General features: G+C 43.2%; 1 protein-coding gene across 1 annotated transcript in view; it reads right to left on the bottom strand.

The window, feature by feature from the left end:
• LOC101739464 (glucose dehydrogenase [FAD, quinone]) overlaps positions 1–16958 on the bottom strand; it is a 28296-nt gene that overhangs the window by 8405 nt on the left and 2933 nt on the right. The window contains exons 2-7 of the mRNA XM_062672995.1: positions 16513–16552; positions 12569–12808; positions 3567–3686; positions 2516–2570; positions 1244–1443; positions 316–440 (exon numbers count right to left, since the gene is read on the bottom strand). Of these exons, the coding sequence (XP_062528979.1) occupies positions 316–440; positions 1244–1443; positions 2516–2570; positions 3567–3686; positions 12569–12808; positions 16513–16530 (758 nt within the window). The 5' untranslated portion in view covers positions 16531–16552. The remainder of the gene's footprint in view (positions 1–315; positions 441–1243; positions 1444–2515; positions 2571–3566; positions 3687–12568; positions 12809–16512; positions 16553–16958) is intronic.

Genomic DNA, 16958 nt, shown 5'->3' with positions numbered 1-16958 from the left:
AGTTGCGGGTGCGTTAATGATGAGAATCTTTGTGAGGGTGAGAAATAATAATGTTAATTTTAAATGCCCAGCGAAGCGGACGGGTACAGCTAGTATATGTTATAAATTTTCATAAATTTTATATTTGGTTCCAATTCTAGTTTAGATTTCGAGCATTTGTTTCAATAGAAATAGTGGCATATACGCTGCGGTATCTACTAATCATAAGATGGGCCGTTGCTTAGAACTTTCCATCTATCGCAAACAAAAAAATCTTATTATATAATATTTATTTTATACTTTAGAAACCTTTGTGTGGTAATTAACGCAACTCACTCATTCATAGCTTGTGCGATTGTGAATCCTGTTATCGTTTCCCCATTCAGATCACTAGTAGGAGGATATCCGAGCTCAATTGCAGCTGAGACCACATCATGAGCGAACTGCGGCGCATACCGGAACTGCGAATTTAAGGCACAATGTAATGGCATGACATGACGAAAACACAAATCTAAAATGCAAAAAGAATATATATCTAGATCGTAAAATTGTAATAATGTGGACCCAAAATGTAAAAACGTGTTTTTTTTTCATAAAATAAAAATGCGAAAATGACGTACATCAAAAACTGCGGCAACAAATTGTTTAAAAATATTTTGGGGGTGACAAACAGCAATTTTTCTCGAATTTAATGCTTAAACTAATGATTTAAGGGTCAGTTTTAGTAATTATAGATATGTTTAATTAAATATTACTAGACGATGACCGAGCTTAGCTCGATTTTTTTTTGATAACGCCATCTTGTCGTGCCTCTTTAAAGCGGCTAGTTGCCCTCAATTAGGAAAAATAGTTTTATTATTCGCCAATAGATGTCGGGAAGAGTTGATTATTTATTATTGAAAACACGAATAAAACAACATTTTCGGAAAATAAATCGTAGCTAGATCGATTTATCGCCCCCGAAATCCCCTGTATACAAAATTTTATGAAAATCGTTGGAGCCGTTTCCGAGATTCAGATTATATATATATATATATATATATTATTATAAAATAATTGCTCGTTTAAAGGTATAAGATTATATATATATTAATATACAAGAATTGCTCGTTTAAAGGTATATAGAATAGATACCCTCAAAGTTCACTTCTACGTGTCGAAAACTATGTTTAAACCACGATTAAGAACTTGGAACTAGAATTATAATCAGATTTGGATCGCAATCTCCTCGACTTCTTTACTTATACTTATAACGTCTATCTACCTTTTGCACCGGCATGAGGCCACCAGTTGTATGATATTGACTAGACACCCCGCTCCCGATTTCCTTATTGTCTTCGCTTTTTAAGAAGTGTGGAAGTACATCGAACCACGACCAACCCTCGGCGCCGTTTACCGCCCATCCGTCGTAATCGGCAGCGTGACCTCTCATATACATCATGCCGTTGATAACACTACAGCCACCTAAAGTAAATTTCAACGCATTAAGATTGGTTCAGACTAAACATTCAGATTTCTATCCGGTTTTTGGTACTTTACTTCGAATAGCCGAGTTATGTATCGACGAAATGACCAACTGTAATTACCTATAGTGATAGTAAGTTAATTTTAAGTCTATAGCCCATCCATCGTAGTCGGCAGCGTGACCACACATATACATCATACCGTTGATAACACTACAGCCACCTAAAGTAAATTTCAACGCATGAAGATTGATTCAGACTAAACAAACATTCAGATTTCTATTCGGTTTTTGATACTTTACTTCGAACAGCCGAATTATGTATCCATGAAATGAACAACAGTAATTATAATGATAGTAAGTTAATTTTGAGTCTATTTAATACTATAATAGCATTAAAATGTGGAAGGTAATGACTGAAAACGATATATGGAGGACGCGCCATAACGACAAGTTGTATGATATTTCCAAGGATCCTAATATCATAAAAACTATAAAAATTGGACGCCTACGATGGGCAGGACATGTAGTTCGAATGGAGGAGACCAGAATGTCAAGACAACTAGTATATGGCGAACCAGAGGACCGCAGAAGTCGTGGCAGGCCCAAACTCCGATGGTTAGATGGCGTAGAGCACGACCTCAAAGTTATCGGTGTCAGGAACTGGAAGGAACAACCCTGAACAGAGCAGTCTGGAGAGACATACTGGACCAGGCTAAGGCCCACCCTGGGCTGTAAGGTGGTAGGACCTCTTGTGAGTCCGCACGGGTAGGTACCCACCGCCCTGCCTATTTCTGCCGTGAAACAGTAATGCGTTTCGGTTTGAAGGGTGGGACAGCCGTTGTAACTATACTTGAGACCTTAGAACTTATATCTCAAGGTGGGTGGCGCATTTACGCTGTAGATGTCTATGGGCTCCAGTAACCACCTAACACCAGGTGGGCTGTGAGCTGTTCCACCCATCTAAGCAATAAAAAAAAGGTCTAAGATGGTGAATGATTGAAAAGAACTGTTGATGTCCATGAGCGACGGTAACTACTTATTATCAACTTAAATCAAATAAAATTCATTTACCCAACATCTTTCCTCTCGGCCACGAGCATATTCCTCCATTGGCGAGGCATGCTTTCTTTTTTTTTTTTTTTTTTTTTTTTTTTTTTATGATTGAATGATTACTGGTGGCCCGGAGGCCTTTCCAGTTTCACCAGGACAGGTGGGCGAGCAAAGGCTCAGCCAGGAGGGGTGGGATTTGCTAACAGCTACCCGAGCGCCTCCGAAGGAGACCTAACAGCTCAAGAGCAGCTGCTTCGCGAATGAATCTACTACCGGATCGGAATCGCGACCCGCTGAGAAGATCCGGCGAGAAACTCAGCGAGCTGATTCATGGGTTAGGTTGCACGGCGAACTCTTTGTCGAGTTCGACGAGTACGGTTACCGAGGTCCCTAAGCCTGCTCCTAGAGCTGAAGGCGTCTAGTGCGAAGGTTATTGGATCTGATGGATCCGTAAGGACGTGTCTAGGGCGTCGACGGTGACTGGCTCCTGCATGATCAGGATTCGGGGAGTAGTCAGCGGCGGCTACGATAAGGCGATTATCATGACGCATAGCCTTATCGAAGTACCGTTCCGACGCTGACTTCATGTATTTCTGTATAGATTCGAGGCCCAGGTCGTCGTGTAGGTCAACGTTCCTCACGAACCACGGAGCTCCGACGGCTAACCTGCAAAAGCGGGATTGTAGAGATTGAAGGGTGTCTATGTGCGTGCGGGCCGCGTGAGCGAACACCACACTCGCGTAAGTCATGACGGGCCTTATGCAAGTTTTGTAAAGTGTCACCTTGTTCCGAAGGGACATTTTACTCCGCTTACAAATCATGGGGTAGAGTCTACCGAGAATAAACGCGGCACGGTCACGGACTGATTTTATATGCGGGCGGAATGTCATCGATGCATCCAGGGTAACGCCCAGGTACTTGACCTTCCTGGCCCAGGGTATGGATTGACTAAAGAGAGTAATCGGGGGTGTGAGATTCCTCCTCCTAATACGGGAGGAAATCCGTGTGGAGCTTCCCCTCTGAAAGAGCACCGCAGTACTTTTCGCTGGGTTGATGTCTATAACCTTCATGCTTTCTCTTGAGGCTCAGTATAATACCGCCAATCTGTGTCATTGCGACCCCAATAAGCGGTCACCCAAGATGGCACCGCTGATTGAATAGGCTCGTCTCCTCCGGCTTCTAATAGTAACACCTGGAACAATATTAAACATATCTTTCAATAAGTTATTAAAAGACGATGTTAAGGGACTCTCAAAGCCCATAGACATCAGATATAAGGTTGAACTTCTGCTGCATAAATAGACGTAGTACGTTTTGGGAAACTGTTTTAAATTGACATATTTTGCGAAAAAGCCAGTTAATGTATATTTATTTACGCGCTTTTAAGTGTTTGCTAAATAAATACATAAGTATTTTGTGTGATAATTCACGTGACCATCAAACAATGCAGAAGCTATTACGATGTGATACGAGGCCTTGATTTTTTCTAGCAGATGTAACATCGAGGTAATTTTGTATGTACTCGTAATTATAAACTGACCGCAAGGTGTTTTGTACGTCAAAAAAAAACACAAATCCTTTAATGAACCACGAATTGCTTCTTAATGTAGTACTTTGGAAAAAAATCACAATCATAATTAGTTTATACCATAAATAAAAACATTTTTTTTTTTTTTTATGATTGAAAGTTTACTGGTGGCCCGAAGGCCTTTCCAGTTTCACCAGGACAGGTGGGCGAGCAAAGGCTCAGCCAAGAGGGGTGGGATTTGCTAACAACTGCCCGAGCGCCTCCGAAGGAGACCTAACAACTCAAGAGCAATTGTTTCGCGAATGAATCTACTACCGGATCGGAATCGCGACCCGCTGAGAAGATCCGGCGAGAAACTCAGCGGGCTGATGCATGGGTTAGGTTGCACGTCGACCTCTTTGTCGAGTTCGACGAGTACGGTTACCGGGGTCCCTAAGCCTGCCCCTAGTATTAGAGCTGAAGGCATCTAATGCAAAGGTTATTGGATCTGATGGATCCGTAAGGACGTGTCTAGGGCGTCGACGGTGACTGGCTCCTGCATGATCAGGATTCGGGGAGTAGTCAGCGGCGGCAACGATAAGGCGATTATCATGACGCATAGCTTATCGAAGTATCGTTCCGACGCTGACTTCATGTATTTCCGAATTGATTCGAGGCCCAGGTCGTCGTGTAGGTCAACGTTCCTCACGAACCACGGAGCCCCGACAGCTAACCTGCAAAAGCGGGATTGTAGGGATTGGAGGGTGTCTATGTGTGTGCGGGCCGCGTGAGCGAACACCACACTCGCGTAAGTCATGACGGGCCTTATGCAAGTTTTGTAAAGTGTCACCTTGTTCCGAAGGGACATTTTACTCCGCTTACAGATCATGGGGTAGAGTCTACCGAGAATAAACGCGGCACGGTCACGGACTGATTTTATATGCGGGCGGAATGTCATCGATGCATCCAGGGTAACGCCCAGGTACTTGACCTTCCTGGCCCAGGGTATGGGTTGTCTAAAGAGAGTAATCGGGGGTGTGAGATTCCTCCTCCTAATCCGGGAGGAAATCCGTGTGGAGCTTCCCCTCTGAAATAGCACCGCAGTACTTTTCGCTGGGTTGATGTCTATGCGCCATTTTCGGAACCACTGTCCTAGGGCTAGGGCTGCGCTCTGAAGCTTCTTCGCGATTAGGGACTTATTTCTACTAGAATAGTAAACAGTCGTGTCGTCGGCGAATAAAGCTAAATGGGTCGGCGGTGACCGGGGAATATCGTTGACGAATAAGCTAAATAGGAGGGGTGAGAGGACAGAGCCTTGCGGGACTCCAGCTGTGAGAGGTCGTGGGGAGGAGCGGGTTCCCTCGACTCGATATCGAAAAGAGCGGTTCGACAAGAAGTCCCGTATGATGAGCACGAGACTATCCGGCACGCCCATGTTGAATAGTTTGAAAATCAAACCATTGTGCCAGACTTTGTCGAACGCTTTTGCGACGTCGAAGAAGAGAGCTCCCGTGTATAACGGTTTTGGTCGATTAAGCCCCACAAGAATGTGCTCCGTGAGGCGGTGCACCTGTTGAACGCATGAGTGATTTGTACGGAATCCGAATTGTTCATCGATAAGAATGCCCTTGGATGAGACGAAGTCTCTGAGGCGTTTGTAGAGCAGACGCTCATACAGTTTGCCTAGAGACATGAGGAGGCTAATCGGGCGGTAGCTCGTCGGATGATTTTTTGGTTTACCGGGTTTATGTATGCCGATAACGTCCGCTTCTTTCCACACCGCGGGAAAGATACAGTTCGCCATAGCGGCATTGAAAATAGATGCCAACATCACGATGAGTTGGACGGGTAGAAGTTTAATAACGCGGTTGGATATACCGTCGGAACCGGGAGCCTTGCGAGGACGTAGGTCTTTGATCAAGTCTTTAACTTCCATCGGGGTGACGGGTGGTAACGCATCAGAGGGTGGCAAGGAGGCTCTGCGTTCTACCTCACTGTCTACTAATTCTACATGAACAGGGTCCACGGATTGAGTGCTGGGCGTGCACTGGGTTTGCAATGTATCGGCCAGCAGCTCTGCTTTTTCGTCATCATCGAACGCCGCGAGTCGGCCTGAGGGGCCTACGAGGGGGGGCATAGTTACTACCGTATCCGATTTGAGAGTACGAGCTAAGCGGTAGTAAGACCTTTGGGAGGGCGCGAGTCCTTCTAAGAAATCAGACCATCTGGCATCTCGGACTTCGGCGAAGCGAGACTTTACGTCGCGTTGTAGGGCACGCATTCGAATACGATTTTCCGCGGTAGGATACCTGTCGTAGGCGCGTATCGAGGCGTTCTTAGCTCTAAGGAGTTCCCTAATATCGTCGGACAATTTGAAGCGGTGAAGGAAGTCCTCCGCTACAACTTGTTTCGATGACCTATCTAATGTCGAGGTGATGTGTGACGTTAAGATGTCTATGGCTTCAGCGGTATCCTGAGGAGACGGGATAGAGTCCGGGTTAAACGGGAGCGATGGTGGATCAGATTCAGCCAGGCTGATGCCCAGCGTGTGCCAATCCACCACAGTCCTCGTGACGGGAACGGAATCGGGAGCGCGACCGAGCTTCATAACGACGGGACGGTGGTCTGAATCTAACTCTGAAACTACTTCGATCGAGTGTAAGCGCAGAGTTACGTTTTTTAATAACGCTATGTCGAGTATATCCGGGCGATGCGCGATATTTAGCGGGTAGTGAGTCGGGGTTAGCGGAGCGACGATATCGAAGGCGAGATCATCGACTAACGCGTCAAGCCGCCTGCCATTCGGGGTTGTGGTGTGTGAGTTCCACCTGATGTGTTTACAATTTAGGTCGCCCGCCAGAATGACAGAGCTCCCCATACCGAGCAGCGCCTCGATATCACTGCTTAGAACGATCTTATCCGGTGGAAGATAAACGGACGCGATAACGATCGGCGCGTGTCCCGTCAGTGAGATTCGGCACACTGATGCTTCGATATTAGCGAGCGCGGGAGGATCGAGCGGGACGCAATGCAGGGCTCTTCTATAGTAAATGACGGTACCACCACCACGGGCAGAGAGCCTGTCGTTCCTGACCATGTTATAGTTCGCGATTTTAGGGTCACGGCGCGCGGGCTTAAGTAGGGTCTCCTGCACTAAAAAGATATCAATTTGGTGGTCACGCAAAAAGTCAGAAACCTGATCACGTTGATTTGCGAGACCGTAAGCGTTAAAAAATCCTATCGTTACGGATAGGGGCTTTATTCTACTTATATACGCCATTGATTACCGGCGGAGTGAGGGGAGGACGTACGTATTTAATGACGCGTATACGTCGGCGTATTCCTGCACAACGGCGATAAAGTGTTGTGCAGTGGAGGCAGCGCGAATGGCGTCGCCCAAAGCGTTAACGCGCTCAAAGTTGATCGACTGAAAGAAGTCGATCGCTAAAGCGAGATTGTCGGACGCGGTCGGAGGGCAAGTCGCGGGAGAGGGACGAGTCGCGGGGGCGGGACGAATCGCGGAGGAGGGAGTTGTAGCCGTGTTCGTGTACGGCAGCGGTTTTGCCCAGGCCGAGACACTGGGCACCGCCGCCGGAACGAACGCTGGCTTAGCCTGCGACGCAGAGGGTGCCGAGGCTTTGATGTCTGGGCCGGAAGCTCGGAGGCGGTTTTGGCGGGCGACGCGGCGATTTATTTTAGGGGCTCGGGGGCAACCACGGTAATTCGCGGGGTGACCCTGTGTTCGACACAGGACGCAGCTAGGCGGTTCCGTCGCGGTTTTTTGGTCGCGAGCGCAGAGGGCCGTGGCGTAATCGCCCAAACACTTAACACATCGGGGGCGCGCGTGACAGTTACGGGAAGAGTGCCCGTACAATTGACAGTTATGGCACTGGCTAGGAGTGCCTTTTTTATGGGGGGCTTCGACAGCGATACCAGAGAGCCAACAGACGGTCTGTGTGTTAAAGATTTTCTTACCCTCGGGGGTAGGCTGGAGAGCGACTAGAACCATATTATATGGCTCCCTACCGCGACCGGTGTGCATACGGTGTACAGAATTCACTGGTAGGCCTTGTTCTAACAGGTCGGCTTTTACGAGCTCTACATCTAACTCTTTAGGGATTCCGCGTATTACAACGCGGAGTTCGCGCTCCTCCTGGAGCGTATACGTATGGAAACTTATACGCTCCTTACGGAGGTAAGAAGAGAGGGCCCTATGGTCGTCGGGTGTTTGAACCTTAATTTGAATGCCGTTCGCGAGGTTACGGGCATTCGTGAAATTTATATTTTTGGCCTTAAGGGCCAGGCAAACTCGATCCCAAGCTGCCTTCTCCTGAAGGATAACCGGGGGAGGGGTCTGGGTTTTATTTTGTGCCACCGGACGCGGCGACGGAGTGGCACGGGCTGGGGGCGCAACGGGAGTCTGAGGGCGGGGGCGCGACGCGTTCACGGCTTTGCTAATTTTAGCGGCCGCGGGAGCTCGAGACTCCGCGGCACGCTTCTTACCCTTCTGTACCAGGGTGAATCCATCCGTCGATGAGGCGGGGGCGAGGTCGACCTCCATGTCCGAGTCAGAGTCGGAGCACGAGGAGGCGGGTGCAGGCGACCTACGAGCAAGTGTAGGTGTTTTAGAGGGCGCGACGGAGGCCGCGGATGATCGCTCAGCTGAAACGATGGTCACGGCGGACGACGCAGCAGCTTTTCTCGCCAGTATAGGCGACACGGGAGCGGCAGGCACGACAGAGGCTGCGGTGCTCAATGCAGAAGCTCTGCACGCAGGTACAGGCGACGCAGGAGCAGCGAGCGCGGCGGAGTCCTCGAGAGGGCTCGCAGTGTGATTGGCCTTGAAGGCCAAAAACTCCGAGGCGAGCTGTGGGTGGCGAAGTCGGAGGAATTCCGCGAATACAGCGTCCATGATCGCTGAGTACCCAGGTGGGGCGGCCCCGGGTCTTGAAAACACTCGCCTTGCGGCGAGGCCCCAACTTCTCGGACCTGAGCGGTTCTATTGAACACAGGTGGCAATGCGGCGCGATTACTACAGGACAAAGAAAAAGCACAACAAAACAGAAATTACGAAAAGAAACAAAACAAATAAATACTTGCAGGAAACCACTTTGTCGGCAGATGTACCACGAACACAGAAACAACAAAAGGAAACAAAACAAATAAAAACTTCCAGAAAGAGCACTTAGTCTGCAGATGTACCACAAACACAGGCCGCGCGAACAATGGCCGGGCTAACAAAAGCCGGGCGAACAAAGACCGGGCGATCGAGTGGACGATGAGCACGTCCGCACGTGACGGGTGCCTCTATCGGAATGAAAAACATTATTGTAATAAAAACAGTAATATGAGGAAAGGGCATCCTAAAATGACTTAGTTAGACTGTGCGAAAGTAGAAACGAAAGAGAAAAGGGTGAGTACCTGTGTTTCTATGATCAGTGGTGAGTACAGATATGACATCTGATAAGTCTGAATGGAAAAATAGGTCATTCTGCGCCGACCCCACATAGTTTGATAATTGTAAGAAAAAGAAGATCATAATTAAAACCTTTTACTCTCTGCGATTTTTAAATAGTAAAAAAAAAAGAAATATCCTTTTCTAAGAAATTTCTTTTTTCTTTTTTTTAAACAATACTTCAGGATTGAAAGCTATGTTTTCATTACGGAAACTTCACAAATGGAATCGTAAAGAAATCGATTTCAGCACTGGTGAAGTTTATTATGTTTATTCTGCGTTAAATTTTTAAATAATTCAATGTACAAAATACATCATTCTCTTACGATACGATAAACTCTTTTTTTTTAAATGCACTATAATTTCTTACATTTCCTGGAGCTTAGGTGACTTGGGGTCCTAGTCTATTGGGATTATGGAGCAAAATTGCAACACAAACAAGCAAGACCGTAATACCAAGCAAAGCGAGCTCACAATATGCCTCATACCTAACGTGACCTAACCTAAGAAAGTCATTTGCTCCATTTCTAATACGCCACTGCCTACCGATTCAACCGCTGAATGCCTTCATCAGCACCCCTTATGATCTCTATTGCCCAAGTGTACGTGATGATTTAGAGAAAAGATGCTGCAGTACATGCGGTATTTACTTTGCATCTAGCAAAAGAGCTGCAGAGCACAGGCGATAAGCCCACATTGTACCAGCTAAGCAAGCGCGTATGTTCCGCAAAGTACGACCCTCACGGACTGTCACAAGACGACCTAATGAGTTACTTTGTGCAAGTGCCAATGGCTTAGAGTGGCTAGATCAGAACGAAGTTGAAGGATCAGATGATTTTACTGAAAATCATATGGACTTGTTGGTTCCACTAGTCTCTCTTGAGACCGTGCATGTTTCTCCATGGACTGAATTAGAGTAGATATTCTTTTTTTAATCACAGTAGTTACGATTTAAGTATTCTATTGTTAAATTTTTATTACACTTATAATCTCAATATTACTCTCAGCAACATTGATTACTAGTCATAACTGTTCGTAAATAAAAGCACGAAGCAAATTTGTTTTTTCTTTTTACAATAACAATCCAACGCATTTACGAAAGAAACTCACATTTTGAAAAATCTCACGTGAGATTGGGAGATGGGGGAGGGGGTTGAATAAAATCTCACGACATCTCACTAGGGGGGAGGGAGGGGCGGAAAATTAAAAAAACACCTCATGTAATTTATGGACGCCCCCTTATTTGTAAACGAAATTCCGTAGGCGTCCCGCTTTGACACGAAAAAAAATGTTCACGTTACTCATACCACTTAGTCGAACGTGTTATAGTCAACTACTAAAGGACAATGCCCAAAAGTGGGCCAACTTTATGTCAAAACTATTTGTACTTGAAAAACTATGCCTTATTTTTTTACGTTGTTTAGTTTACGTATCAACATTTCTTTCGCCCTGGCATTGTTTTACAAAAAAATTATTTATTTATTTGATAACATCCCAAAACTTAGTGCCATAGTTTTTAAATTCGCCAATAGGCAAAGGGCTTAGCCCATACAGCCTTATAGTAAACCTATATGCTGCCAAACGAGAGTTGTCTGTGACTTGAACAACAAAAAAAAAAAAAAACTAATGGTTATAATTCACATACTTTTTAGTTTATTTTTGTTCAATTCAATATTTATATATTGTAATAATAATTATTACTTAAAACCATGAGTTATTTTATTTAATATTTTTAGATATTAATGATTCCGTTAGTAAACATCTCAATGGCCTACCATTACTCTATTCTTATTTTATATGATCAGAGAGTTTTGGCAGCAACCCGAGTGAAGCGTCACTTGAAGTTTTATTTTAATGTTGTTTTAATAGTTTATTGTGCGGTATAATATATAAATTGGGCGTTGTTTTGTGTATTAAGCTTCAATAATCGTTGTTTACCATTATTGAGGCATTGGAATAAAACTGTGGCTAACATAGCAGTAACTGTTTTTTTTTTTTTTTTTTTCAAGATAAAAGGTCTGCGGAAATTCATGCTCACCCAATGAGCTATTCATCGAGTTGACGTCAAAACTCCCAAAAAGCAATAAAAAGAGATACACCGGCTTTTTATTGACATAAACAATATAACTACGACAGACTAGGCTGTATAGGCTACGCTCTTTGCATGCTTATTGGCGAATTTAAAAACAACAACAACAATAATTAACAATATCGTTGTTGGCTTCCGGATTTTTATTTCATTTTATTATTATTATGAGGATATAATAATAATAAAATGTACGTAAGGGCTTATTTCTAGCAACATTAACCACAATTAACTTATTTAATACTGTAAATAATGATAAAAGCGATTATTGATTTCGAAAAAAACAATTAACAACTTAATTTTAGCTGCAGAAAAAAAACAGATTTCTCTTAAACCTGGGTGAGAATATAAAAATAGTTTTCCGAATATGAAACGATATTTCTTTGTCTGTCAAAATAAGTTAAAACCATCATGACGCGACAACTTTTTTTAGGGGCCCAAACGCCCATAGAAAATGGGCATTGTCCTTGTACTTTAAGACTGTTTCGAATTTGTACATTAAAGAGAATAAACTGCACATGCGAACACAATCGACGGAACTTCGCTTGATCAATGATCATATTAGTTGTAATAAAACACACAGTCTGGAGACCTAAGCTGTTAAGCCTTATTTTTTACCTAGAGCACAGCGCACTAATTACCCAGCAACGTCCCGCATTCCTCCCATTCGGAAAGCCGTAGATTCGGATCTAGGTGCGTAAAGGCGTGGATTGAATTCCGCATCGTATATAACATCTAAATATATATAAAAAAAAATTGTTGAACCAATGTTCGTCGAAAGAAAATTCTTTACGGTCACAAGGTTCGAACAAATAACTATTAAGTTTAATTTTGTATCACTAACGCTACCATTAAATGTTTGTAAGGTCCGGTAACTACATGACATTAGGTTGACCTTGAGATTATCTGATTTAGAGTAATAAAAATCATCTTGCATGTCTGTGCATCACTGGACTCGAATTTGTCAGGCACTTTATCTTCGGGTATAAAACATTAATTGCTGAGTCTGGATTGAAAATAAATTACCTTCCATTGAGGATTCTCCGAGAGTCTTGCAGCCACCACTGCACCAGCTGTCCCACCGCCCACGACAACAAAGTCGTAGCTATCATCAAGTTGATCTCTGCTCTTGATTCTGTTGCAAGGGTCTGCTAAATCACAGCGCCCATTGATGAATGACTCCAATATACTCATGAAGAGTAGGAATTGACCCGGACAAGACACTGCCATTGCTGGCCCCACCTCTTCGATGGGGCATGCGCATGCCTAAGATAATAGATTAATTTGTTGAATTGCATTTTGTGTATTAACAATGAATGGTAAACAAATAAAGTTCACATTAGAATGTGAACTATTTTTTTTTATTGCTTAGATGGGTGGACGAGCTCACAGCGCACCTGGTGTTAAGTGGTTACTAGAGCCCATAGACATCAACGACGTAAATGCTCCACCCACCTTGAGATATAAGTTCTAAGGTCTCAGGTATAGTGACAACGGCTGCCCCACCCTTTAAACCGAAACGCATTGCTGATTCACGGCAGAAATAGGCAGGGTGGTGGTACCTACCCGCGCGGACTCTCAAGAGGTCCTACTACCAGTAAAAAACTTATTTATTATTGCTTAGATGGGTGGATGAGTTTACGGGTCACCTGGTTTTAAGTGGTTACCGGAGCTCATAGACGTAACAACGTAATGCCGCCTCCCAATTTGAGTGTTTAGTCTCAGTTTTATAGTACGCAAAACTCTAAGTTATTTAAGTATTAGATTTGATTCTGAGGTCGAAAACAACATAAATTAAGGAAGCTACATAGAAAAAAACAAGAATATAAATTATAATAATTATGATTAATATTAATTTATATTATTTATATTAGTTTATATTAATATTAATATTAGATTAAATTTCCATAAAAAAATATACAATAGTCCTCGTCAATGACAATTTCGATTACCAAACAGATTAAAAATTATGACTTAGAAGCCGTAAGCTGATCCGTAAGATAATTTGTCACACCAGACTATATTTTTTATTGCCCTTGCAGGGAGACGAGCTTAAGACCATGAACCATGAACGTCATCAATACCAGGGCCAGAGCTAAGCCACTACCTACCGAAAATCTATCTATATCTGTAACTATACTTGTATCTATAACTGTAACTGTAACTATACTTGAGACCCTAGAACTTATATCTCAAGGTGGGTGGCGCATTTACGTTGTAGATGTCTATGGGCTCCAGTAACCACTTAACACCAGGTGAGCTGTGAGCTCGTCCACCCATCTAGGCAATAGAAAAAAAAGAAAAAAAATCTTGAAAACTTAATCACTAGACTGACAATAGAGTTGTTCGCAGTTGCTTCACGGTTGTTTAAAATTATAACAGGACTAACTTAGGTTTTTCTTTGACGATGTGGTATTTTCTATCAAGTAATATGTATAATAATAATAATAATAATAATGTTTTTATTGCAAGTAACCATGACTCATATAAATTGTTAATAAGACTTAAACCTATGTTAGTAGTTATATTTACATCACAATGAATTACTGTCGTAACATCTAATAGGTGATTTTATTTTTATAGATAGTTAATCTTTGCATATTATTTTAATAATTATTATTTTACTTTGTCTTTTGTCTTTACGGCTTTGTTGTGTTTTTCTTCAAACATATTTTGAAAAGCGACAGTATGATAGGTAGCGGCGCAGCCATGCCTCTAGTACCACTATACATGAGCCACGATAAGCACATACCACCAGGTGCTTAAGCTGGTTTAGTTTTGATCAATAAAACATAACAATGCTTCACCTAAACTTATCCATTGAAATCTGTGTTTTTGTTACTGACGATAGAGCATCTTGTGAGTCCACATGGATAGGTACTACCACCCTGCCTATTTCTACCGCGTAGCAGTAATGCATTCCGACTCAAAGAGTAGGGTCATCATTGTACGATAAAACTGAGTTTTCATTGTCAAGATGGGATTCATGCCTTAAGGTGGGTGGCGGCATTAACGTTGTTGATAGAATAACCACTTAACACCAGGTGAGCATGATGCCCGTTCAACCATTTATGCAATAAAAAACCCGTACTATTAAAGTGAAGAATGAACATATCACGATCAGGAATGAAATGACGTGTATTTCCTTGTTAGCCTGATTTTACAGTCACGCAATATATAATGGTGACTTCGTGATGTAATTAGAAAAACTGAATTGTCCTATTATCCTTGGTTCTTGTAACTCACTGAACTACACAAAGAGGATCAATAGAATGCACGCAGGTGTGGATAATTAGAAAAAATATTCTTGCGCGGTGTCGCAGAGTAACTTAGACGTCGGGCCGTCGGAAGTGTAGTACACGAGCGGGCTGTAAGCGACCCCTAGGAACACCTCGAGAATATAGAAGGGAGCTCCTGGCTCCTTCGTCTAGCTTGCGGTAGTGTGGTCCAACCTTAAGTGGTGCGGGAGTACACATAACAAGTGCCTCTCGCCTTAGGTTGCCTATGGGGTTCCCCCATTTGCAACCCTTCGCTATTCCCTCCCGTGACTTTTTTCTGGGTAGAGTTTTCATCCCCTCTCATTCCCGAGCTTCGCGACAAAGAGAGCCCAAGTTGGAAGTAGCATACTTAACGCCTTAAGCTGGCTCTGTGAGCCGGAGCAATGCCAGCCTGCCAAAAACTATCAAATATGATTCCACAAACTGTTCTCGTCTAAGTATTATCCAGCAAAATCATCATCCCTGCCCCATTGGATAAAGAGTTTCTGTCCGGGTAAAGGGATTTTCCTCGTGGCCGTCCGTGTCCCGTACACACGACGACCCGTAATTGTTATTAAAATTATTATTTTTATTGCCCTTGCAGGCAAATGAGCATACGGCCCACCTGATGGTGAGTGGTTACCGTCGCCCATGGACTTCAGCAATGCCAGGGGCAGAGCCAACCCTCTGCCTACCGTTAAGTACTCTCCACAAGCCTCGTTTGAAGAAGGATATGTCATAGCACTCAGGAAACACCGTGGAGGGGAGTTCATTCCAAAACCGGATGGTACGTGGCAAAAAAGATCTCTGGAAACGTACTGTGGATGAACGCAGTGGCACCAGGTAGTATGGATGAACTCTACTCCGGTGCGATGGTAGAAACGAGATGATGGCATCATCTCAAACAATTAGATGTTAGATTAGTTTAACTACTACAAAACTGTCAATAAAAAGTACAAATTTTGCCACATCATGGCGATACGGCGTTGTCACCGATTTGTGTATAATAATTCCGGCATGACTTGTCACCTTAGGCGAGGTCGCGTGCGTGTGAGTGAAGTAGCAGTTAATTTATTTGTAAACGTGCTTCCGATATACATACATATAAAAGAACACCCCCAGATATTTTCAGGCATAAATCACCAATTCTCCTTATAGTAGTAACGAGAATGGATAGAATACGGAATGAATATGTTAGAGGAAGTCTGAAAGTGGCACCTATGACAGAGAAGCTGAGAAGTGCGCGTTTGGGATGGTATGGACATGTGATGAGACGAACTGAAAATGAGGTTGGTAAGAGAGTGTTAACTGTGAATGTGGAAGAGGTAGATCTAAGAAGAAATGGATGGATTGCGTGAAAGACGATATGGGTAAGAAGGGAGTGAGCGAAGAAATGGTATATGATAGAAGAGTATGGAAGGAGAAAACGTATTGCGCCGACCCCAGGTGACTGGGAGAAAGGCAGGATAATGATGATGAATAAAAAAAAGCGGGATCAAACCGTAAAAGTACTTTTAATTATGTCAGTATTGGTCAATTCGTGACTAACACAAGGGCGAGCTCAGCTCACCTGTTAATTAGTGTTTATCAGAGCCCATCGAAATCACAATGTGAATACGGCCACCCGCCTTACTCTGCATTGAAGGGCGACACTATAACAGCTAAATACTTTTAACTAATTAGTTTTCATTGACACACTTTAATATTACAAACCTCTGCTGCTCGTATCATCTTCTGTCTTCAAAAAAGATACCTGTAAAAAAATGTAAAAACCATCAATGGTTTCCAATGTTACAATTCGACCTAAAAAAAAATTAGAAAGTTCAACTCAGCACGTAACTTCTTTTTGTATTTTGTGTTGTACTTTTTGTAAATTATGTTGGACAAGTACATACTCGTATTAAATTATGCAAATTATATTAAATGTAGGACACATTCAGCAGTGGATTTACACTAGGAGCAGTCGGGGCAAGTGCTTAGGGCGGCAAAAATTTGAAAGTAAAAAAAATTATAATTGCTTGAAAAAAAAGACAAATATTTATTTATGTTCTTAGACTATATACTTAATAAAGTTACTGCAATAAATTAGTCATTTTAATTTTGAAAAATAAAATATATAAACTATAAGTTTAAGTAAAAAAAATTCTGGTGCCCAGGAG

The sequence above is a fragment of the Bombyx mori genome, chromosome 16, assembly GCF_030269925.1.
Source record: "Bombyx mori chromosome 16, ASM3026992v2".
NCBI classification, from domain to species: Eukaryota; Metazoa; Arthropoda; class Insecta; order Lepidoptera; family Bombycidae; genus Bombyx; species Bombyx mori.
This window is presented reverse-complemented; position numbering and strand designations above follow the sequence as displayed.